Source organism: Phoca vitulina, unplaced genomic scaffold, assembly GCF_004348235.1.
Source record: "Phoca vitulina isolate PV1807 unplaced genomic scaffold, GSC_HSeal_1.0 scaffold55, whole genome shotgun sequence".
NCBI classification, from domain to species: domain Eukaryota; kingdom Metazoa; phylum Chordata; class Mammalia; order Carnivora; family Phocidae; genus Phoca; species Phoca vitulina.
This window is the reverse complement of record NW_022589758.1, coordinates 6,250,253-6,273,756: the sequence shown is the minus strand read 5'-3', so window position 1 is coordinate 6,273,756 and position 23,504 is coordinate 6,250,253. Positions and strand designations below refer to the sequence as shown.

The following is a 23,504-nucleotide window of genomic DNA, read 5'->3' as shown; positions in this document are numbered from 1 at the left end:
CCATATCTTCTTTATCCATTCATCTGATGATGGACATCTAGGCTCTTTCCACAGTTTAGCTATTAGGGAGTCTTGACTGTTTACATCTCTGTAGTCATCCAAGAACCATCATTAAAGCTATTTCTTGCTTAGTTGGGAAATAATTCTCTTAGTGGTTCTTACAGTACCAGGCAAAGGTTCTTCTGAGGCTTCAGAATTAAAGGAGATAAATAAGTACCTAGCACAAAGTAAGAACCCAATAAGTGTTCATTTTCCTGTCCTCTTTCTTCCAGAGTCTGATCCTATTCTTTCAGACTATTCACCAGGGATAAAGTATGCTTCTTAGGAACTATGGTGGTATCCAGTAATTTTGTGGCTGGCAATAGGCCTGGCCTCAGACAAAATTGTGAAATGAGTTAATTTTCTCTTAACTTGGTCCTTTGACCCTTCTGTTTCTCTTATTATTTATTTCTGGTGACCATGCATACATCAATTATTTATGACATCAACTTTGTAAATATTATACGACTACAGTCTTTTTTTTTTAAAGATTTTATTTATTTATTTGACAGAGAGAGAGAGAGCACAAGTAGGCAGAGTGGCAGGCAGATGGAGAGGGAGAAGCAGGCTCTCCGCTGAGCAGGGAGCCGGATGTGGGGCTCGATCCCAAGACTCCAGGATCATGACCTGAGCCGAAGGCAGCTGCTTAACCTACTGAGCCACCCAGGCGCCCCTGACTACAGTCTTAAACACTGCATTTATCAACTCAGTTTTTGTAGCTCTTGTATCATGGTCACATGCGTGATTGTCAAGAATTAGAGAAAGCTTGTTAAAAGTAATAGTGATAAAAATGGCTTATAAAGGTATAGTGAAGATAGTTCATAGATGACCTTAAATGCCAGGTTAAGGAGCAGCACTCCATGAAGGACACAGGTAGTACACTGACAGTGCCCGCATTCTTTACAAATCCCCTGAAGTCATGATAGGCCTTTAGTAGTAATTTCTTCCACTTACACACATGCCGTTACTCTAGCAATTGTTCATATAGTAACCCTAAGGCTGCAGTAATGTGTATGATGGCCTTCACAGTATCCAGGGAATTTCACCAGTTCCCAGTTGTCCACTGATTTCCTCCATTTCCTTGAAGGTTCCTTCAGGCTGCTTTAAACCTTGCATTTGAACATCCAAAGTGATACTCATAGCCATGAGTCCTGCATATACTTGCACACCTCTTGCAGTCATCGTGGATTCAACACAAAATAAACTATAGAAGGAGAAGCCCTAGTGTAGTAGACAATAGACAGTGAAAAACCCACTCAACACAGGAAAGTACAATAGAGTTCTCATTGGCAGGGAACATTTGTGGAGTGGTACATTGACAGCACTTACTGATTAATTGTGTAGAGTATTGTCTGTTGTTCTCTCATTGGCTGAGAGTATATTTTAGCACTCAGAGCATGGGAAAAATATAATCTAGTACATGTAAGTATATACCACTTAGGAAAATATTTCTGAGATAAATAGCATTATAATTAGCACTGCATGGTGGCATTAAATCGAGTATGTGTATAATTGGCAAATTTTCCAAACATGTAAGGTTTCCCTTTGCTACATTTTTGGCTCTCTTTCAGGGCTATTTTTTCACTTCCTAGTGTCCCTTTCATCCATGCATAAGAGCTTTAAAAAAAATAAAATCTCCCCCCTTTTTTCATGGCTTGCCTACCTCATATGGTGCCTCTGATCCAAAATTGCCTCTCCTCTGCTGCAGTCTACACATTTTTTCAGTTTGAGTGATCTGATACACAAATGGAAAGAGAGCAAACTGATTTGATTAAGTTCTGTTCAAGTATGACTGGTTTATTGAGTCAATCTGAAATACTGTCATATATTGAAAGTTGTAACCTCTTTACTTACATGAGGGGGAAAAAAAATGTGGCTAGATTGACAAGCAATACTACCTAGGATGTATTACTGCTTACTGCAGTATTCCTACCTGGGGCATTGGTACAGCTGCCCCCTTGCCCTCTCTCCATGCTCGTGGGAAATGGTGCAAGGGGTCATTGAGACGGGACCTTAGAAGGAACCCATCTCAGTGCTCTAGGAAGCCACTACCATTTGCTTAAGGTTGGTGATATTTCCTATCTCTAATTTAAAACCATAGAACTTTAGCACTTTGCAACATTATCTACTGATGGACGTGTGCTAGAGAATAATTCTTCTGTACTTAAGTGGAAACCCTTAGATATTAAACCCTTCAGTACCTGAAAAACTGATCCATACAAAAAATCATATCCAAAGGACTCATTTCAAAAAACATGTTCATTTTAAGTTTCTATCCTAGGGGTTGACTTTTCTCCAGCATGGTTCTGCTTTCATGGACTTAAGAAAATGGTTGATAATTGGGTTTGACCAGGGTTGGGGTTTTGCCAGACAAATATAATGTATGCTGTAGAAAAGTGTTCAGGAACTCTGCTATGGACCCTATACTGTCTTCTGGGTCTTATCACAAGTTTTAGCACTTCCTGGTTTCTGACTTAAGTCAGCCACTGGCCATACATAATACACACTCCTTCCCCAGATAGACTTGCCTGGTTATGCTCCCACCAACATCACAGCCATTCTGACTTTCAAGAAAGTATGAACTTGAGCAACAAGTTCCTTAACTTCTCTTTACCCCTCAGTTTCTGCATCTGTAGTATGGATAATAGTACTTATCTCAGTGTAGTGAGATTTAACTGAAATAATTTCATGTAAGCACAGTGCTTAGAATATAGTATGTTAAATGATATTGTTAGAATTATACTTGAAAGAAAGAAAAATTTATTAATGAATGAGAATTCAAATAAAGGAATTTATTTCAGTGAAAGACGCTAGAAAAAGAACTACAAAGTAAGCTTCTAGAGAGCAAGAACAAGGAATTAAATACAAATTCCAAAATCAGTGAATGAGAAAACGGGGTGGAGGGGGAAGCAAATATACAACATTCAGAAAGCAAAATGTGATACAGCCACAGATAGGAAAGAGTTTAAAACATCTTAACAACAGAAATATTTATAGGTGAAATGATATAATATCTGGGATTTGCTTCAAAATAATTAATTATGGGAATGAATTATGGGAATAATTAGTTATGGGGGGAAGTGAGTGTATGAAGCAAGACTGGCCGTGAGTTGGTAATCGTTAAAGGTGAATGATAGGTACATGAGGGTTTGTTATACTCATCTGTCTACTTTAGATATGCTTGACATGTTCCTTAAGTTTAAGTTTAAAAACATAGAATACTAAGTGTAACTGTATACTAACATAAAAGTCTTGCTGAAATGTGGTTTTCTAGGAAAATCTAAAGATATCATTTAGGAAGGGATAGAAAAACTGAATATACCAATAACAAGGGAGGAATTTAAGGCGTTAAACTCTCCGCCTTCCAACTACGGTGCCAGGCCCCTGTGACTTCATGGAGAAATCTTTGAAACTTTCAAGAAATAGATCATTCTTGTAGTCTTTAAATTGTCCCAAAGCATAGGAAAAAAATTTACATTGCCTTCTAGTTTGTTTTATAAAGTTAGCATAGCCCTGAAAATGAAAGTTAACGCACAAAAGGAAACTGCCAGTTTAACTTACGAATATAGATGCAAAAATCCTTTTAAAAGATTACAAATCAAATACATATATTAAAACAATGGATTTTTCCCAGAAATACAAACATATCAGGACATCTGTTGATCTACATTATCAAATCATTAGGTCAAAGGAGATAAATTAAGTGACTATATTAATAGATAATAAGACATTATATAAAATTGACTATTCATTCCTCTTTTAGTAAAGAGGAAGTAATCTGACCTTAACATGATAAAATAATGTCTAAAACCAAATATTGACATTGTATCTGAATGATTTAGTGAGTATATTCCCAAGTCATCATCAAGTAGTGTTTGTTAGTGCCTGCTTTATGGTCCACAGACTGAGAAATTTGGGTTTTGTTCTGTGACAGGAAACCATTGAAGAATCTGAGGTGAGGTAGGGGCATGACCCAGTCTGATTTCTGTTTTAAGATTATTCTGGCTATATATTAAGCCTCACCCATTCCTTCTCCTACTGCAGTAGCAGAGTTGACACAGACCATATGGCCTGCAAAGCCAAAAACATTTACTGTCTGGCCCTTTACCGAAAAAAAGTGATAATATGTATAGTATGCTTCAAGTGTGGACGTGTGTGTATACAGAAAAAGACTAGAAAGATAAGCACCAAAATAGTGATTTTTTCCTTTGTTTTTCTCCTTGTTTATTGTTCAAGTTTTCTGTAATGGACATATATACTTTTTATAATAAAATTTACTTTTTGAATAAGATAAACATTAAAACTAGTAAGATATAAGAATAAAGAAAGATTAGCTGAAATTTTATTAAGATAAATTTAAAGCAAGTCAGAAGAAGCAGGAAAAATATAAACAATAATACCTAGTTTCATGCACACAGCCACACAAGTAGTATCCATTTCAGATTTCAGCATATGATACTTCTTACTCAAGCAGCCATTATTTGAATTCCTACTATATGCTCTTTGCTATGGGGATACAAAGATAAGTATGGTGCCTGTTCTGAAGATTAATCTGGTAGGGGCAGTGGCATGTGCTTAAACAGTAATCAGTGTCTTAAGCAATGTACCAAAGGGCCTTAAGCGCTTTCATTTTTGGTTAGGACTCAACTAACACCCAAATAAAGCTGTTGCTTAGTGCTGAGTTGTAATATGATTATAAGGGATTCCAATCATGTGAACCAGTCTTTTAAACTTTATTTATGGTACCTTTTGATATAGAGAAGTTGAATTTTATAATCAAATCTATACTAATATTTTCCTTTATGGCTTCTGCATTTCCCAGACAGGTAGCCAAATGTCCTAACATTCCGTCAGATGTAAAGTGTCAAATTTATTCTTTTATTCTTTTCTGACACTCTGTTTATCTTTTACACAGCAGTACTACACTGTTTTAATTTAGGTATCATTTCAACTCAGACTTATTTTAGGTTTTGATATCTGAAATACTGCTTCATTTTCTTAGTGTTAATATTAAAAAGCACAGCACACAACAAAACGTGACTGTTAACCTGAGCATCAGTAGTCATTAAAGCCAATTCAAACTAATCCTTTAAATTCAAAAAAGGTTATTTGGTTGCTTCTTAAGTATTACTTGAATAAAGTTGATGAGTGCTGTATACAGAGACAATCCTATTTGTTTTGTACGTCTTAATCAGTTGCGCAGTAACCATTGCTGTTTGCTGCTTCTTGACAGTCTTAAAAGGCATCTCATGTTCAGACTGCAATTTTATGTTAGGTGGTTGTCCTAACCATGCTGCCCTTTTGCAGCATTATAAGGAGACTTAAATAATTCCTTCTGGGAGATGAACGGTTGATGTTCTAATGGAAGTTTTCTTAAGTGCTTTCCTTGCTGAAAAATTGAGGCATGCATTTTTAATCAAGAGGACTGCACAATTCCCTAGCAGAATTCAAAATTTTATCTTGGACATTTATTTAGGTTCCAGTTGATTCTAATGTACCTGGTTAAGTAAGGTAATTTTTTAAATTGAGCAGTTTTTTTATTCTTCAGCTTCTGTTAGGTCATTTATAAAATATTGCCATAAAAGGTAAATGCAGCAGGAACATATATAGAACATTATAGAACATAGCTGCAAAAATTTGATACGGCAGGAAGAGCCCTGGCCTTTCATATGGCACGTGTAGCACCTAATGGACACTCTTAACGTTTGCTCAGTAAAGTAGTGCTGAACTGAGCTCTCATTATAGATAGCTGCATCATCGAATATGTGCCTGCCTTGACCATGGTTCCTCCAGCAACCCTCAGTTTGTTTCCTATAGTTAAGAGTCTCCTATGGTTTGTCTCCCTCTCTGATTTTGTCTTATTTTATTTTTTCCTCCCTTCCCCTGTGTTCATCTGTTGTTTCTTAAATTCCACATATGAGTGAAATCATATGATAAATTGTCTTCAGGTTTTGAAAATTCAGTTATTTCATTAAATTTGTATAGGTTATATATATTAATGATTGATGTGTTTGTTGCTTCCACATAGGTTAAATACACATCAAGTAGAGCATTTTCCCACAGCTCTTGATGTTTCTGTCCTTGGGTTTTGTTTAAATGGCACTATTTCTGTGATCATATTTTGATTATTGGCATATTTTAAAAACTATTTTCCAAATTAAAAATACCTTAGAAGAACTTCTAGAGGCTATTAGAGAATGAAATGGAGTAAGGGATTGTCCGGTAACTTAACCTCTCCATTTCCAGTTTGGCTTATATCAGTAAGTGTTCCTTTTGCTCACTAATAACCCAGGGGTTGGTCTTTCTTTTAACTTAGATTTTATCAACTAGGATTTTTAGCTATAGACCTTGAAGTCTTTAACCTGGCCGATAATTGATGTCTATAACCAATGTGAATTTAAATATAATTTACTTCCATTTAAGACAGGAAGAATTTGTCCTTATATCACAATCAAAAAGTTTCTTGCATGTGGTCATTTTCTTCCCATAGTTATGAAACAATGCCTCATTGACAGGGAACACCCATGACTTGTCTACATATAACCTTAAAATAGTCTTGAGACTATCCTTTAGAGTGTGTGTATAAACATTACAAAGGGTAAAATTTCACATGTGCATCAGTGACTTACTATTTTAATAGTGCTGACTAGTTTCATTTGCTTTTAAAGAGTCATATAGTTAAGAAATACTGGCATTTCTCAGGATTCTAAAAATAATGTTCATTTCACTAGTTGTGAAAATTGTCTAGGTTCCTGGGAACCAGGAGTTAAGAACGTTTCAACAGGATTTTGCTATCAGCAAATCTGTTTTGGTTTCCTGTTCTGGCCTCCCTACCTATCAGCTACATAGTGCCCTCGCCATTACGTTTCTCCTTTCTTTTACCACAGGAAAATTGTCAGGACTCTTTTTCTAGCATTTCAGGACCCGCCTGACAGGAAATTTTCTAATTGCCGGAACAGCTGGTAGGAGAAAACTTTGCAGGGGCTTGGCCTTCCCTTTCCAACCTAAGTTTTACGGTCAGAAATTCTTTTATCACCATCATGGTTTCGTAGCCATGTTTAAATTTTTGTCTTTTCGTGTTCGCTCTATACAGGTAAGCTTTGTTCAACTTCTGTAAAAACTAAAATGTTTTAGTTGGAGCTCAGTATAATTATACTAATTAAACAATTATTTCATTTTATATGTTCTTTTAAGAAGCTTTTCAAAATTCAAAACCAGTTTTTAAAGAACTTTTAAGGGATAGTATTTCTGTTTGCTAAAAGTAAGCCACCTATATGTATTATTCGTTTCAATTGTATATTTTGTAAATTTATTTTTACATTGGCTTTTTAGTGGTAGAGTAGTTTTTATTTTGCTTGTGTTTGTAATTTTGTATAATAAAGCAGATGACAGTAACTTTCAGGATTAAACCAGGCATGAACAAAATTGTGAACTTATTGATAGTTAGGAGATTACTATAATGTAAGCAATATTTTGATGGGTTGGAGAATGTATTGTTTTAAACAGTCAAGACCTTAAAGTCAGACTTTTGTTGAAATTGATTCCTTTCAAATTTTGAAGTTTTTAACCAACTGTATTTAAGTAACTTTAAGTAATTTTATCTAAGAATAGGCACAGTTTTCAAAGCATTACTTTGTTAAAATGTGCTTAGCAAATGATAATTTGCATTTTGTTTCATCTAAAATTCTGCCAAATTAACTCGATATTTTGCCATGAGAATTGTGCTATCCTGCTGTTCTTTAAAGAGAATTTAATTTTTTGATTGGGATTCCCGATTAGGAGAAAACTGTGCTCTCTGTAGCAGTGATTAGGAATGTTAGTCTGGAGAACAGCAATGCTGTTTTCTCAAACATAGAAGCTGGCTTGGAATACGCTTAGAGAACTTGGTTAAATGAAAAATGCTGAGCATATTTATCATCCATTGGCAAATAAGTAAATTGGATTTGGTCAAATTGTAATCCAGAATACCTTAAAATGTTTTTTTTTTTTTTCAGCATGGCTTGAATAACCAGCCTAATTATGTATCCCAGCCAAATTTTTATGTATCTTGATCATCTAAAAATTTAACATCTCTTTTTAAAATTAAAAACTGTATGTTATAGAACCTTAGGTTTCTGTATAGAGATTAATACTTGAATTATGAATTACATTCAAGAGGCAAATGAAGTATACATTTTTCATTTGTAAGGTCTTCTTTATGTTAGGCCAAAAAATAGTTACATATCCATGGTTAGAAAAGATTTATTTATTAGTTTTTACCAAGGAACATTTAAATAATTTACTTCAAGTTTCATCCGTATTTTCTGACATTCAAAACAATTTAGAAAATACAAATGCCTTAAGAACACACTTCCTGACCCAAGGGAGGGCAGGAAAAAGGAAATTATGTATACAAGTCAGGGCATAATGCCAAAAGTTGAATCATTCTTTAAAATCAATTAATATCACGCAGTTTGTTTACTTAATGGTAGTGTGTTACAATATTAGGTTTTCTGTCTCAAATAGACAGCATCATTTTCTGTTCCTTTTCTTTAATCCTTTTACATTTTAAGAAGAAAATTGTATCTTTTTCCTCTCAACTTAAAAAGGAAACATTAAGTTAATTTTTTTTCCATTAAAGGGCGAACCTTAAGGACCATTTAAGAAGGAACCTACAGACCTCTTGATGGTCCTGGGAAGCAAATGAGGTGGCTTTCTGTGTGACTGGATGAACACCAAAAGATCCACCTGCCCATGAATTTCCTTCTGCCATTTTTCTGTGATGTCTAAAATGACATCCTTTATAGAATTCCTAAAATTATATATTTGTTAACTGAATTGACCTTGTTTTTTTTCTATCATGGGTCACATCTCAACAAGTATTTATCCAGTAATAAATCTTTGAAACCCTAAGTAAATTCTTAGAAGGCAGATACTCTTCTTTATCTTAGTATCTCTAATACCTAGCACACTACCTGGTTCATAATCTCAATTGCCTTCTAACAAAAAGGAATGGGCCTAAGAGAATATGTTACAGATCAGAAACATTTCCATTAGAACCAGGCAGTTAGGAAGAAGCAGAAGCACCAGAGTCTCCTGAGTTTTAGTCCCCTCTTGGACCTGTTCTTCTCTTCCTCTCTGATCCAAACACTGATCTCCATGTGTGCTCCCACACTGGCCTTTGCACTGGCTTGTCTCTGCTTGAAATGCTCTTCCCCCAGATGGTTGACTCCATCACGTCTTTCTGGTCTTTACTCAAATAGCACTTTTTCAGTAAAACCTGCAGTGATGGTTTTATTTAAAATTGTAAGCTCTCCTTTTTATCCCTGCACTTCTGATTCCTCTTACCCGACTTAGTATCTTTTTCCCATGGTATTTATCTTGTTCTAACATGAATATACCTATTATTACTGTTTGTTTTCTCCCCCAAACGCCAGAGATTTTAGGTCTATTCCATTTATTATATATCTCAGGCATCTAGAAGAGTGCTTGGCATGTATTAGGTACTCAATAAATAAATATTTAAATGGATGAATGAATGAATTCCCATATATAGCTTCAGGGTATTGAACATCTAGGCTGGGGGTGGGAAATACCTGAAAGTGATGGGGTTGTAGACAGATGATACAGGGTTGTGATGGAGACCAGCCGCCAGCCTCACACTTTTACCTACAGCTAGAACTTTACTTATCAAATAAACATAGACTTTGTAAAAATAAAATACAGAATTTACCATAAGTTTTAGAAATACACAGTGTAAGTTTTTCATGATGATGAATGGGCAGCTATCCATGTATAATTTAAAATATACTTGTACCAGAGAATGTAAAAATATGTGAACCTCACAGGGGAATAATGGGTATAACTTAAATCTGTGCTCAACTTCATTGACAAAATTCTTTTTCCATAAAATTATAGTTGCTTTACTGTGTGCTTACAGGCAAAAACACAATTTTACAAACGGTCAAACTGTAGTTCTGTGTTTCCATGTGACAGATTTATTTCAGTTACAGGTGATTTATTCACATGATATGTTTGTCACATGCAAATGTGTGTGCTTGGATTATCAGTGCCTTTGGAAATTTGATATTCCTCTCTGCATCCATCTCATTAGATTCTAGGTATGAGCTAGAAGAGCACATTGTTGCTTTTCTACCTGTTGTCCAAGATTGCCCAAGCATTAATATTATGTCCTAGTTGAACCTCAAATTCATTTCTAAAATACCCATGGTCCCATAACTTGGAAAAACTGGTGACATTAAGCACATTCTGGGCATTAAGATACCAACCAAGGGTATTTTGCCTATTATACTGCTATGGCCGTATAACATAAAAGTAGATAGAAGGTAGCTTGCTAATGTGACTAGTAAAAATTTAAACTTGGAAGGAACAAAAAAATGTGTTGAAGATAAAACAGTGACAGGTCTTTAGAACTTGGGCCATAGGCCTCGATCTTTTCTCTCCACCCCCAAGCACACTGTTTTGCACTTTCTGAGCCCCGATGTAGAAAAAGACTTTTGAAATTCTAGTTTATATCCTAAAGAGGTTTGGAATGATTGCATCCCTCTTGGGGTAAGAGGGTAGGGAGTGGAGGAAGTTGCTATTTTTTTTTTTTTAAGAAACATTGACAAAAGGAGCACTTGCAAATTTATTTTAAAATAAGATTTGCCAGAATAAGAAATTCAGTATGAGGGTGGGAAAATAAAACCAAGGAAGTCTCTCGGAAAATAGGAGAAAAAAGATAAGTGACATACAGGATTCAATTCCAGACATACAATACCTAACTAATAGAGGAGTTGCACAAAGACAAACCCTGAAAAATTGATGGAAGGAAATTTATCAAAAAAAAAAATGTTAGAATTCCCCCAGAGGCAAAGAATTCAGATCTTTAAATTATAAAGGCTCACCAACCATCTAGCATTCTAAAGGAAAGAAGACCCATATTTATCTCACTAGTGTGGAATTTCAGAAGTACAAGGATAGAGAAAATTCTTAAAGCTTCTGGAAAGAAAACAATTCACCTTCCCAAAAATGTGTATCAGGCTAGCATCACCCATCTCAGTAGCAGTCCTGGCTGCTAGAGGGCAATGGACCATTAGCATCAATTGTTCGAGGCCAGATTGTTTTTATTTTTTTTATTTTTTTTTAAGATTTTATTTATTTATTTGATAGAGACACAGCGAGAGAAGAAACACAAGCAGGGGGAGTGGGAGAGGGAGAAGCAGACTCTCCCCTGAGCAAGGAGCCCAATGTGGGACTCGATCCCAGGACCCTGAGATCATGACCTGAGCCAAAGGCAGACGCTTAAAGACTGAGCCACCCAGCCACCCCCGAGGCCAGATTGTTTTTATTCTATAATTTGGTACCAAGCCAAACTATACAAATATGAAGACAAAATAGGCATCTTCGGATGTGCAAGGTTCAGAAATTTTTTTTTCCACATTACCTTTCTTAGGAAGTTACAAGGGAGTAATCTAAGAAAGAGAATGATATGGGAAACTGAGAAGAGTGGGTTCGACCAGGAAAGCCCTGAAGAGATATCTGGAGGTAATAGCTGTGCAGCAAGGCCTAGAGACCAATCATTCCTGATGGGAGGGTAAGAGAGGGCTCTCAGAAGAATGGGAAGTATGGTAAAGGGTTAAGGAAAAATTAAGACTAATGGTCAGATTAACCTTTCCCTCCCGCCAGGAATGATGGGGCTGTTAGAAACAGGAAAAAAAGAAAAACATGTAAAAAATTCGTGGTCCCAATAGAACTCAAAGTAAAATGTATCATGAATTTAAGCATTTGATGAAGTATTGTTTTAGTTTGGTTTTTTTAAGTCCCCTCGGATTGTCTTGGAAGTCACTGCTATGGGCCCATATAAAAGGAAATTTAATGTACTTTCTAGCCTGCATTTAAACAATATATTGTCATAAAAATGTGAATGCTGATGTATGGGCCTTTTGCTTTTAAAATCAGGCTGTGGAGACAGTATGAAGGGTTTGGTTGTGGTTACAGGAGAGAATGTTAATTTTCTCAATATTAATAACGTAAAAATATAGCTAGCAGGTTAGGGAAGTTTCAGAGAAAAAATGTACAGGCACTATTTTTTTTTAAGATTTTTTTTTTTTACTCGTTTATTTGTCAGACAGCAAGAGAGCACAAGCAGGGGGAGCGGCAGGCAGAGGGAGAAGCAGCCTCCTCGCTGAGCAAGGAGTCTGATACGGTACTCAAGCCCAAGACCCGGGATCATGACCTGAACCAAAGGCAGAGACAACTGACTGAGCCACCCAGGCGTCCCAGTACAGGCACTATTAACCTCCTTTTATAAAGTGAGGAGTTAGGGGGTGCCTGAGTGGCTCAATAGGTTGTTTCCAACTCTTGGTTTCAGCTCAGGTCATGATCTCAGGGTCATGAGATCAAGCCTCGCATTGGGCTCTGTGCTGGGGTAGGGGAGAGTCTGCTTGAGATTCTCTCTCTCCCTCTGCCTGTGCCCCTCCCCCCTTGCACACTCTCCCTGTTTCTCAAATAAATAAATCTTGAAAAACAACAAAACTAAGTGAGGAGTTAGGATTCTATCCAAAACTAATAGAAAAGATGAGAAATTTATGTAAACAGTAATATAATTATCAAATAGTGGGGAAGAAGATGATGAAAGGGGTATGAGTGAATCCTTCATCTTATTTTTAAATCAGCAGGCATTGTCTTAATAAACCAAGAAATTACCAATGTAAGTGCAAAAGGAACTAACTTTTTTTAAAAGCCTAGGTATGGGGGTGAGAGGAGACTTGCATTTCATCATAGGGTATTTTGTCACTATTTGATTTGTCATCCATGTGCACATATTTAATTTTAAAAACAAAAAGTTTAAGGAACAAGAAATAACCCAGGTTGACAAAAGATTATGTGTAAGGCAATGTTGGGAGATAATACCATAAAACTAAGTGCAGCCATATTGTAGAGGGTCTTACATGCCAAGGTGAAGCAGTACATTTAATTTAGGAAAATTTACAGGAGTTTTTGGGCAGTCTGGTCATATGACTGGAGCTATCTCCTTTCAGGAAATGAATTTGTTGAGCACCTGGGTGGCTCAGTCATTAAGCGTCTGCCTGCGGCTCAGGTCATGATCCCAGGGTCCTGGGATCGAGTCTCACTTCGGGCTCCCTGCCCAGTGGGGAGCCTGCTTCTCCCTCTCCCTCTGCCTGACACTCCCCCTGCTTGTGCTCACTCTCGCTCTCTCTCTCTCTGTCAAATAAATAAATAAAATCTTAAAAAAAAATGAATTTGTTGGGAGGTTGAAGTGGACTGGCAGTGGCACAAAGGGGCATTATGAGTAACCAAGCTAGTTTCAGTTTTCCACAGGAAAGGTAATGAAGAATTGTTCCTGGGTGATGCTATTGGAAATAGGGGGGGGAAAAAAAGAAAGAAAGAAGGGTATTCCCATTTCCATGTTTGATACACAGTAGATGTTTTAGTGTATGTTTGTTGAATGAAGGGTTCAAAGGGAGATTCTGTGTTTTTTGGTAACTTGTTTGACATGAGAGGAAAGGAAGAGTAGTCATCCAAGACAAAATCTTTCTTGAATAGTTACTGCTGTTTATTTTGAGACCCATGACCTGATTGTAGCTCTCATTATGAGAGTAAGACTTGATCCTATATGCCTGCTGCAGAATGCAAAACATTTATAATTCAGTGATCCTTCCCTGCCTGTGTTGCATCTTTGTGACACATAATTATAGTATTTTTATGAAATAAAAGATGAAACAATATTGCAGCCTAAAATTACATCCCACTTACCCAAGAAAGAAAACTGATAAGACATTTGGAATGTTATAGAGTATACTTCTTCACAGCCTCATAATTTAAAGGCATAAATGGCTGTTAGATTCCAGTTAGGCTCTTGAACAGATAGTTTTTTCCATAGTAGGCTGACTGGCACATGCTAGAATCCAACCCATGACCTTGGCCTTTTGAGTTTAAATCTGTAATCTACTAGTCTTTAAAGTGCAATGTGACAGCACTATGGGTTACAGAAAAGAAAGAGGAGAACTTCTTTATAATTTCATTTCCATGTATAATGTATATAATTTAGTAATACAAAAAGTATATATAATTTTTAAGCCAATAAATGTACAAATACACAAAACAGAGGTTTTTTTTAACTGATGAGGATATGCTACTAAAAGTTCAGAGACATTTCTCTAATCACTGTAGCTAACTGACCCAAGAGAAACAGACCAGTTACAAGGATCAAGGGAGTAAGTGTGTATGTTCCTGTCATTGATCTTGGATGGGGAACCACAGAAGCCTATGACAGTCTCAGTATGGTGTAATGCTATGAGCCTTGTTTTAGAAGTCATTAGAAGTCGGAACCTGGAATTGATCCATAAATCTGCCAGTTATTCGCTTGTGATCTTTACTTAATCGCTTTAAACTTCAATCTGTATTCAAACCATTTAGCCTTTAAAAGATCTGTCAAATTTCTAGTGATGAATGGGGGAGTCTGTAGAGTATTCTGAGATGTTTTTGCTTGCTCTGAGGTATACTCCACCCTGTTGTTATCAGCCCTCTCTAACATTGATATGTAGTGAAAGATTTGTTATGAAGCAATAAATATAAGATAAAAGGTGAAAAAGCACCTAACCAGGCTTGGTACATGGTAGGTGCTTAATAAATATTTGCTGGGTTTTAATCAGTTCCACACATACATTGTTCTTTGAAAATTTTCTTAGAAGAATTTGGTAATTTGCTTCCTGCCTTTCCTAATGTAGCTACAAATAGCTATCACTCTTGAGCCCCTATACACCAGTCTCATTTGCAGAGAAGGGGTGCACAGGAAGGGGGGGTAGAGTCTCAGAGTCAAGTAATGCTTGATTCTACGCTAACACCTACTGCACAGGATGGTTGTGAAAAATAAAGGAGATAGTGCATGTGAAATTACAAAATAAAGGACTAAACCATATTAGGGGATTGTTTTATTGTTGCCACAGTTCTGAGAGCATCCAAAATGATGAAGCTGCCTAAGTATTAGCACAGTCTACAAACTCTGTCTTACAGAATAAAATAGTGGGCCTAGATTCCTTTCTTGTCCTATAAGAGCTTTTCTTCCTTTTACTGCTCATTTTCAAAACCTGCCACATTAGTATACCAGTATATCTTTTTGAGAAATCTTTGTAATTCCATATATAGCCAACATTCTATCTCAGAAAATGCTAATTGAGCTCAAACATGCATATGGAACACAACAATAATAAAAACAATGAATTATTTGTGTACAACACATTTCGATTCTATTAATAATACTTAGGCACTAGGAAAAAACATTATAGGCAAAAAAAGAAAAATAGTCTTTGACTGGCTTATATTTCTGGTTTTGTTGGGTTTTGTTTTATTGTAGTTTTTGGCTGTAACATAGTACATGTCTTGATTAAATATCTGCTAATCCCAGAGTGAATAAGTAATTGAAATTCTGTGTATACATACATATATTTTCAACCTTTCTCCCTTTCTGACGCCTTCCCTCAGATATACTGAAGCATCCACTGTCTAACAATCCTTCCCTTAACACTAAGACCTTCCACTGTTCCATTATGCTGGGTAGTAACTTTTTTCTTGTGTCTAATCCTCCATTTCAAATGTTTAAATCTTTTTTGATTTTGTGTTTTAGAGTTATATCTTTCTCCCTTAGATCTCAAGTAGTCCTAGAAACAGAAAGTAACTTACATATTTCCAACAGAATAAATTTCAGCATACTGATCCAAATGGCCTTGCTGAGGGTAGAAATCTCCATGTTTGCCTTGGAATATTTTTCAACCCCACTCCCTAATAAATACGGTGTGTGTGTGTGTGTGTGTGTGTGTGTGTGTGTAGCATTGGTTTTACCTAATACAAGCACTTGTCAGAGCACAGCAGATTACTCTGTTGTGTTTTCAGACTTCTTTACACCCTCTGCCCTCACCCCATGAAACTATTCTAATTATCTCCAATAGGAAGAATGAAGACTTGGAAATACTCAGTGCTAATGTTAAGTAGAGGTTAAATTGGTCTATGCAGTGGGCTGGTATCATTCTCTCTGACATTTAACTTGAAAGTATATTCCTGGGGTCACGTGGCTGGCTCAGTTGGTAGAGCATGCAGCTCTTGATCTTGGGGGTCATGAGTTCAAGTTGGACGTAGAGCTTACTTTAAGAAAATAAATAATAATTTGAGGATTTCTAATATGATATGCTAAATTTATATTTCTTGATTTATAGCTGGAGAAAGTATCTCTAACTCTCTTTTCTCCCTTTATATTTGCTTCAACAGGAAGAAGGCAGTATCAAAGAAATTGCAATCACACATCATGTAAAGGAAGGACATGAAAAGGCAGATCCTTCCCAATTTGAACTTTTAAAAGTATTAGGGCAGGGATCATTTGGAAAGGTAAGTCATGAGTGTGTGTTTTTAAAAAGTTGTTTCTTTGTGTGTATTTCATACAGATGGAGAATGGAAATATTTAATGAAATACTACCAATCTCCGTACAAGCAGTGTTTCTCTGTTCTTACATTTCTCACTATCAGTAGTGTGAGAAAGTGAATAAAGTCATTCAAAAGTACACTGGAAATTTTCATAAATTGACAATAATCACTTCATATTTATTTTATCTTCAAGACCATGTGACTTCTCTTAATTGCACTTTGCAAATGATTCAAAATAAAAAAAAAATCCCCTCATACACTTTTTGATACTCTTTTTGAGTCCTCGTGTAGATTTGGAAGGTGATGTTGCCAGATACATTATAACAGTATATCTCAATCTTTCCTTCATAATATCCCTAATACCAGCAGGAAGTGAATGCCTACTCCAAAGGAATTGGGGGGTGGTGGATTACCACTATGAGTATAAAATTTTGGAGACTTACAGCTCGTCTTTAAAATGAATATAAAGGGGATGCCTGGGTGGCTCAGTCGGTTAAGCATCTGCCTTCAGCTGAGATCATGATCCCAGGATCCTGGGATCAAGTCCCAGGTCGGGCTCATTGCTCAGCGGAGAGCCTGCTTCTCCCTCTGCCTGCCACTCCCCCTGCTTGTGCTCCCACATATTCTCTCACTCTCTCTCTCTCTCTCTCTGACAAATAAATATTTTTAAAAATAAATAAATAAGAATGCAAAGGTTAGATTCTAGTCAATGATATCCATGTTTGTATTTAATATCAAAAACGTTTCCCAAAGCCACCAACTAAAATTGCTCCTGGAGATGCAACATCTTCATCATTTTTCTTCAAATATTCCTTGTTCCCCTGCTGCATACCTCAGGAGCACTTTCTGTCCTTCATTTTGAGAAGTACAGCATTATGATTACTGTTATTTGATCTAACTATTACGTTTCTCAGTAAGAGGAAGATTCTGAGATTGCATTCAACTTTCACATTGCAATGCTTGCTTACCACCTCCCTGTGAGGAAACATCTGAAGATAATATGGTTTGCAAGCTTCAAAACAACACCACTTTAGCTCCCTTGTGTATTTTAGGGGGACTGTTTATCAATTCTTGGCTAATATAGGTAATTTATTACAGCTGTTAACCTCCTTTAAACCCAAAGTGATGCTTTTATTTCAAATATTGGTTAAGGAGGCAGTAGAATATAATGGCTGCAACTTTGGGCTCTAGGTCAGCCAGACATGGATTTGATTTTTTTTTCTTCTACTTACTTGTTACATGTGCTTGAACAAGTTACTTAACCTCTTCAAGCCCCATTTTCCTCTTCCAGCCAGTCATTAAGTATTGAAATTCCTCAAGGTTCCATTCTAGGCTGCCTTCTCCTCACTTTATACTCCCTACTAATTATTTTCTCTATGCCCACTATCTTAATTATAACCCACATACAGCTGTCCTGACAGATTTCTCTCTCCAATCTAGATCGTGCCTCTAAGCTCTGAACTCTTATGTCCAGCTGCATATTTTGTTCTCCTCACATGATTCAAAGGCAGTTTAAACTCAACATGTCTACAACCAAAGTCATGATTTTCCCCTGCCCCACCCCAACCTGTCCTGTTTCATTTTTCTCTGCAACTGTGAATGGCATCCAGTTAAGCAAATAGAAACTTGGGAGGCATTTTTGACATATCCTTCTACTGCCCACCTTTTCTGCTTGCCTCTCCCCACCAATCTGAACTATCGGCAAGTCCTATTGATTTAGTAAAGATTTCTCAAATCATGCCTGTCCTCTCCTTCTCCACTACCACTCCTCTAGCCTGTGCCACCCCCATTTCTCCTTGGCCTATTGAAGGAGGCTCCTAACTGGGACTCCCAAATTTATTCTTTCCTTAAGCCACTATTTACATAACAGCCAACAAGAGCTAATCTTATACTTCAGTAGCTTCCTTTAGCCTTTAGGATAAAGACATACTCTTAAGACGGCTGAGAAGCCCCTTGTTCTGGTGCCTAGCTACCTGAACAACATCACTTCATATATTTTTCACTGTCTGTGTTCTGGCTACATTGGCCCTTTTTTTCAGTCCTTAAGCCCCTGGCTCCATCCCACTAGAAAGCCTTTGCACATGCGCTTCCCTCTGGGTGAAACACCCCGCCACACTCTTTCCTCATCTTATTAGCGCCTCTCATGCTTATGATCTCAAAGAAGTCTTCTCTGCCATGCTAAGTCATATTCCTCTATTTTACCCTGTCAGAACATTATATACCTCTTCACAGCACTCACCACAATTGCAGTTTTTCATTTGTGTAATTGTTTGTTTATTGGCTATCTCCTCCCCTAGACTATGTGTTCTTTCCATGAGTACAAGGGACATGCTTTGTACCATGTCTCAGCATTGAGCTAGTAGCACAGTGCCTAGCATATAATTCTGGAAATAAGTAATGATAAAATAATAGTCCTGACCTCAGAGGTTAGTAGTGAGAATTAAATGATAAAAGGCCAAGCACATAATATCTGCTATGAAATTGTATTATCATGCAGTCATATTATGGATAAACCCAAATAGATTGGTTTCTTTCCATACATTAGATTTTCAGGGAACACAATATTTAAGTTGCCAGTAGTTAGCATGCATCTCCCTTTATTTCTTTAAAAGTAACTTAAATACCTTACTATAAATAGCAAACATTAAAAACAGGGCGTCTCCTTTCTTACTCATCCTAAAAAGCCCGTGTAAGCCAAGGAAACAGGGATGACCTGTCAGAGCTTAGAATAGCTTCATGGGGGAGTTCGAAAGGTCATGAATGCTCTGGCTGGGGAAGATCCGATGGCATCTGGGACCACTGCTGCTCCTGCTACACTTAACTGGTGACCTGCCAGAGGGAACAGATTAAGAGCGCCTGAGCAAGAGCACAGAATTGGGTGGCTGGCCTGGTTCTTGTACCAATACCTCTACCGTGACACTAGTCAAATTATTTAACCTCTCTAAGGCCCTAGCTTGGGCAGCTATAAATAGGCATTCCTTAGTCTGCCTGCCTCCCAAAATTATCATGATGACGTATTACAAATGCTTGTGGAGGTCCTTTGTAAACTAAGAAGTGCTGACAAGTGTTAAGGTACTTTCAAAGAAGGGTGAAAAAAGTTTGGAATCCACAAGGAGAATTTTTCTTGTGGAATGGCACAAAGAAGCTTGATTAGGGAATCTTAAGATAAATACCAGATAAATCCTAATTATCTCCACCTAATTAGAATTTTTTTCTGTTCAAAAATATTAATAATCTCTGATTATCTTTAACATTTGAACATCATTCCATCTTAGGAACCTGATTAAGAATGCTTTTTTCTCCCTAGTTGGGCTCACTACTAACTGGCTAAAAAGAACTAAAGGGTGGGGCATCATGGAAGGGACAAGAGGGAGTGATTTGGGGAGAGGAACACACAATGCATCAGGGTTTCTGTGCAAGTTGTGGTGCTCTTCACTAAACTTTTGAGGTCATTGCCAATCACCTTTGGCACAGCTTCTCAAAGTGAGGAACTCTGCCTCGCCCTAGAATCAGTTGAATGTAGCATTTTTTTATTTTTGCTAATAGCCTGGCATGCTAGTGCAGATCATTGAGAGCTGACCTGAAAGTTAATTCTCAATTATAATTGCTTCTCTTCCCATCTGTGGCAACTCAATAGCAACTGCTAGGAAAGAATAGAAGAAAAAAGTTGAAATTCAGGTCCATTTAGCAAATATGTTTAAAGATTGAATGAAAAAGATCATGAATCACTATATTGTACACCTGAAACTAATATTGCACTGTATGTTAACTAACTGGAATTTAAATAAAAACTTTAAAAAAAGATCACAAACTTAATGGTCAAAATGAACAGAAAAGATTTATAGTTTTGTATTAGCCATGTTATAGCATGACTGTGAATTATTTAGAGCAGACTTTATTCTTTTTGCATAAATTTCACAGTATATTTTGAAAGCAGATAAAAATAATTTGGAAAATCAAGAGGCTCAGTAACATACCTAGGAACTGTGTTCTTCATATTTAGGTATATGTGATAATTTGATTTTTAAAAGGTTGAAAGGTATGGTTCTGTCTTAAGTCACATTAAATATTTGTGAATAGGCTTCTTCAGTGTGTTTTAATTGTTCTTCCCAGCGATGAGAAATTTATGTACAGTTTTCATACATAGACAAGACCAATTATCAGTGAATAATTGTATCAACGGAAAATGGTGGTCAAGGGGAACTCCTCTGTGACAATTTTTATCAAATCGGAAGAATTTTTATTTTGTTAAAAGCAGAGCAATGACCACTTGTGTTATACTTTAAACATGTTAGACTTTAATTACACAGTTTAAAGATTTTTGTGACTTATATATTACATGCTCTGGGCATTGGCAGACAACAAAAAGAAAAAAAACAACGTATTCACTTATGTTGACACCCCAAGTTACTACCACTGTTTACAACTCATTGTAATTATAATTGATACATAAGAAAAATAAGCATCTACAGTGTATCAGAGTCTCTGTAATAATACACTGTATTATAGAAAGGGTCTTATTTTTAACAATGGCATAGTTTGTGATACTTTGTAGAACTTATTTTCTCTCATTTAAATACAGGTTTTCTTAGTCAAAAAAATCTCAGGCTCTGATGCTAGACAGCTTTATGCCATGAAAGTATTGAAGAAGGCCACATTGAAAGGTGAGTGCTGCAACTGTTTATACTGTTTGCATAGTCTAAGCAAACTGGAAGGTCTCAACAGATCTCCAGTGACTCCTAGGCCAGTTACTTACATTCTGAATCTGTTCCTGTTACTGTCTTTAAATTTAGACTTTCTTTTAGTGAATTTTTCCTACTGGGCTAGGAATCATATGACTAGTGAGAATAGGAGTTGCCATGTTACAAAAGAAGTATTATAAATTCATCTTGGGCTTATGCAAGTAGAGGTTTAGAAAATTCAAACTGGGTTTGATTCATCTTCAAATCAGTGTGATTATTTTAATGTTTTGAAAACCTACTGATTTACCCAATGCAAAATAGCTTTTATCTTAAGGACTTTATCATCTTGACTTCTGGTCTCCAAGTAAGTTTTTATTCTAAGCCTCTGATTTTGAACAATCTTATATAGGATTTGATTCTTTTAGGTAAGTAGTCATCTAGAAGAAATTATACATAGTTTTAAAAATACTTAAATCTTTTATTTAGTAGTTTTGGTTTATTTTACCACATAAGCTGTAGTTGTTAATGTATTGATTCCCAGCATCATTTTTTTCCTCTTCAATTTACATGTAATTTTAAAGCTTTTAAAAATGTTCAGGAAGGGGGGGCGTGTCTGGATGGCTCAGTTGTTAAGCGTCTGCCTTCGGCTCAGGTCATGATCCCAGGGTCCTGGGATCGAGCCCGCATTGGGCTCCCTGCTCGGTGGGAAGCCTGCTTCTCCCTCTTCCACTCCCCCTGCTTGTGTTCTCTCTGTCAAATAAATAAACAAAATCTTAAAAAAAAATAAAAAATAATAAAATATTCAGGAAGGAATATTTGTGATGATCATTTATTATTTCTGATGTTATTCTTTCCAGTTAGTCACCTACCCTGGATATCCTTATTCCAAGAAATTCCACCATTCTCTATAAACACCTTCCTTTGCTTCCTTTCTCTTGTTCCCTTCCTGAATGTATTTTCTTTCCTATCTAGTCTCTACAACTGGCACACTACTTACTTGATTCTTGCTAGGCCCAGGGAGTTAAATTATATCCTCAGTGCCCTACTTTATATCACTACTTGTATAACTTTATGCCTACTCCCAAGTTATAAAACTACATTGGTGGAACTTACACAAAAGAGGTCATTCACAAAAACAACAAGAGTAGGTTTCATATATTTAACAGGATCTGTGTTGTGCATAATATACGTAAAGGAAACTATGAAACTGAAAAACCTAAAAGATATCAGGAAAGGAAATAAATGCCCATTTCCTTTTAGAGAAGGCTAACTGTTGTTAAGAATCTCAGTATTCATCTAGCCATCCAATTAGCTCTATATCATCAAGATTCCAATTGAATTTTCCTTTAAATATTTAAAATTTCATTTGAAGAGCATACACATCAAAGAGAATATGTGCTGTGCTATATGGCAAACCAGGTATACAGAACAATGAGAAATAATGGTTTCACAAATTCTGTTTGAAATACTCCTGAGCAACCTGGAAAAAAAATTAGTCTTCTCTTAAACCCTATGCCATAAAAAAAAATCTAACAATCTAACCAAACAGTCTAACTGAATATTACAACTTAACACATCTAGGAAACTTGTGAACAGATATTGAGCAAATTACAAGTTATAAACAGATTGACACTGCAAAAATTTTAGCCTTTCACACAATGAAAAATAGTATAAATAAGAAATCATGAAATTATTTGCCTCAAATATTAGAAAATAATAATACAAGGAATGAGTACAGGGCTCCTACGGGCCAAATCTAGGACAATTTGAAAATTGCAATAATTAATGATAGTGCTAGAATAAACCACTGAATCAAACAAAAATCCATGGATTGATCCATAAATTAAGTAATGTGGAGCAAGGGAAAGCTCTTCCTCACAGTAGAATTCCAACTAATAAATGTAAAAGGAATAATTGAGTTAGGAGGTCCTGAAAAGTAGCATTACAACCTCTACCTAAAAGGATTTCAGAATGAATTTTATGAAGGGGGATAAAATAATGTTTGGAAAAATGTACCATTTTGATGATAAAGAAATACATGTAAAATAATGTTATTTCATATAATGGCAACATAAATTGGAAAGTGGTTTTGCAATATATACAGAGAGCCATTATTGCTGCTAAATTAACCTGAGAAAATAATCTCAAAGAAAGAATTCATGCACTTGGAAATTCTTGCAGCAACATTAATTTATAATGTTGAGAATTTAGAAATCACACAAATATTGAAAATAAAGGAATGTTTAAAAATTATAGTATACCATTTAATAGGATATTATTTAAAAGAAATATTTCAGGGCGCCTGGGTGGCTCAGATGGTTGGGCGTCTGCCTTCAGCTCAGGTCATGATCTCAGGGTCCTGGG

The 23,504-nt window shown here is 36.2% G+C and overlaps 1 protein-coding gene across 15 annotated transcripts in view; it reads left to right on the top strand.

The window, feature by feature from the left end:
• The window catches only part of RPS6KA3 (ribosomal protein S6 kinase A3), a 113,692-nt gene that overhangs the window by 41,154 nt on the left and 49,034 nt on the right, over window positions 1–23,504 (top strand). For 14 of the 15 annotated variants that reach the window (XM_032389689.1, XM_032389687.1, XM_032389686.1 and 11 more), the window contains 2 exons: window positions 16,306–16,422; window positions 21,041–21,122. In XM_032389689.1, coding sequence (XP_032245580.1) covers window positions 16,306–16,422; window positions 21,041–21,122 — 199 coding nt within the window. Of the gene's footprint in view, window positions 1–6,030; window positions 7,133–16,305; window positions 16,423–21,040; window positions 21,123–23,504 lie in introns of those variants that run through there. The other variant, XM_032389701.1, reaches the window with a different exon arrangement.